Source organism: Impatiens glandulifera, chromosome 1 (assembly GCF_907164915.1).
Source record: "Impatiens glandulifera chromosome 1, dImpGla2.1, whole genome shotgun sequence".
NCBI lineage: Eukaryota > Viridiplantae > Streptophyta > Magnoliopsida > Ericales > Balsaminaceae > Impatiens > Impatiens glandulifera.
The window spans coordinates 145298546-145301433 of record NC_061862.1 but is presented as its reverse complement, the minus strand read 5'-3'; the positions used below and the strand labels follow the sequence as shown (position 1 = coordinate 145301433).

At 26.9% G+C, this 2888-nt stretch overlaps 1 protein-coding gene across 1 annotated transcript; it reads right to left on the bottom strand.

Moving 5' to 3' along the window:
* Window positions 1-1061: 1061 nt before the first annotated feature.
* LOC124909556 lies at window positions 1062-1526 on the bottom strand. The gene has a single exon (XM_047450229.1). It carries the CDS (start codon window positions 1524-1526, stop codon window positions 1062-1064), a length of 465 nt encoding a protein of 154 aa, XP_047306185.1.
* Between the last annotated feature and the right edge of the window lie 1362 nt (window positions 1527-2888).

The window sequence follows — 2888 nt, the reverse complement described above, 5'->3', positions numbered from 1 at the left end:
ATCATTTTTTATCCGAGATGATACTTGTGGTAGATAAATATTATTTATTGCTTTCATTTGAAGTCTCGATGTGATATCCATTTCCGAGGATATCTTTAAAACTCAACAAGTTTCTTCGAGATTTGGACGAATACAATGAATTATCAATACAAATGTTTGTTCCTTTAGGTATATAATATTTGTTTTTCCGGAGCCTTCAATAATTTTTGAACTACCCGATATTGTATTCACATATGTCTCTTTTATCATCAAAGAAATAAAAAATTTCTTACTTTTCAAATTGGTATGTGTTGAGGCACTGTCTACGAGACAACTACATTTTTCATTCATCACGTGTTCGCTTCCAGGAACCTTCATTTTCTTCATTAAATAAAATATAATATTAATAATTAATAAAGAACAAATAATAATAATAATAATAAAAGCATCATCAAACTAAATATATATATATATAAGACATTAATTAATATTGTTTTTATTTATATTTATTTATTTATTTCGAAATTTTATTAAATATTATAAAGAAAAAACAAAATATCAAATGACCAAATTCTTATTTTCACGCTCGATAAGAAAATTGGCTACGTCAAACCCGGAGAAGTCATCGAGTCCAAAAGCTATTTTATCATCACCGGGAGCCGAAGTCGAGTTGCACTCGACGGTCCATTTTCCTTTTAGCGATGATTGATAAAGATTGATAAAATGCTTTGGCGTACGACATGTACGTGACCAATGACCTTTAATGTTGCAACGATAGTATTTGTTTTCCACGGTCTTATTAATTTGATCATTTTTATCATCGTTGCGGATATTGTGTCGACCACCACCACCACGTCCATGACCATTTCCACAGGCAGGACCTGAAAAATGACTGCGTCCATGACCACGACTATGATGTCGTCCTCTATAATTATATGATGCCACATTCACTTCAGGGAATGGGTTCGATTCAGTTGGACGGGCCTCATGATTTTTCATCAAAAGCTCATTATTTTGTTCGGCCAATAATAGACATAATATTAATTATGAATATTTCTCAAAACCTTTTTTGCACGACATTGCTACTGCATGAGCACATTCGATGCATGAAATGTGGAGAATGTTTTCTCTAACATGTCTCCGTCAGTAATAGTTTCTCCACATAGTTTGAGTTGAGAAGTAATCCGAAATAAAGCAGAATTATATTCACTCTCTGATTTAAAGTCTTGTAGGCGTAAATGTAGCCATTCAAATTGAGCTTTTGGAAGAATGATAGTTTTTAAATGATCGTACATTTCATTCAAATTTTTCCATAGGGCCAATGGATCTTTCACAGTGAGATACTCAATTTTTAAACCTTCGTGAATATGACGACGAAGGAAAATCATTGATTTGGCCTTATCTTGGTCGGACACAGTGTTTTCATCTTTGATGGTATTTCCAAGACCATTAGCGGCAAGATTAATTTCAGCATCTAGAATCCAAGAAAGGTAATTCTTTCTTGTGATGTCAAGAGTCGTGAACTCTAATTTCGTAAGGTTCGACATGAAATTGTTAGATGAAATAGTTAAAATTGAAAGTATAAGAGAATACCGTTGTCAATCTTGATCAATTTAGTTTTCACAATTGAGGTGCGAAAATTTGACTACCATAGACAAGGAGGAAGCCTTGGACCTTTGTTTCAGGATGGAGAGTTATCATGCTGTTATGAACATTCAATATATATATATATATATATATATATTTATTTCTCACACTTAATTTCTTTTTCTTAATTAATTTTTTTTTCTCTCTAAATAAATTTTATAAATACAATTTAATTATATTATATTATATTATATATTTAAAAATTATAAATACATATATTTAAATAATTAATAATATAAAAAATTATATTCAACCTTAACCATAAAAAAACTAATAAATTTTAAGAATAAAAAATAAATTTAATTATATTAACTACTAATTTATAGAATAAATATTATTTTTATATTTAAAAATATATTATTTTATTCTTTAAAAAAATACTTAACTAAACTAATCATAATAACTCTTAAGAGTTAGGTTAAGAGGTCAATTACTAATTCTCATTACAAATGTCCTAAATTGAAATATATTATAATTATGAAAATTGTGTTAACCTTATAAATTTTAAAAAATATAAAAGATTATTTTTAATTTATGTGCTCTTATCTAGATTTTATAATTATAACCTTTAACACATTTTATTGTATCTTAGCTAGTTTAATATAATATCTTTTAAGTAGTTTATATATATATATATATATATATATATATATATATATATATATATATATATATATATATATATATATAAATATAAAAGAGAAGGTGAAAAAGTTCTTTGCGAGCTCCTAATCTCCACCTCTATACATCCTTCTCTGTCATCATCAACGATTTTGACATTTTTAATTCGCGATTCTCCGATCATTCTTGTCGCTCATTTATAGTTTGCCTTATATACTTAAATGGTAAATTTAGGGTTTTAATCTATAAATTTTAAATCAAAATTTTTATTTTAGATTTAAATAAAAGTTCTATGTTCTTTAAAATTGAAATTATGGCTATTTTAAAGTTTGATAATAAATAAATTAAATAATGTTTGTTTAATATCTAATGAATAATCTAGAAATTTCTGGTCAAGGAAAAGAAATGATCTTAAAAGCCCCCACTAAATCCAAATAAACTTTATAAAAATTTCATACGGTGTAAAATTTGATTTTCTATTTCCTTTTAATAATTTTTTTAGTACAAATTTTTAAAAATCACATGTGAATTTGTGCAAATTTGTGAAATTCATACATGGTCAAGAGAATTTGATGGCCATTAGAGATGTGCATCAATTATGCATTTGGACTTTTATAGAATTTGTTGAATCATTGGGCTAT

Bases quoted from the DNA above. Each gene is read 5' to 3' on its own strand.
- LOC124909556 (XM_047450229.1), bottom strand. From the start codon at position 1,526: ATGTCGAACCTTACGAAATTAGAGTTCACGACTCTTGACATCACAAGA.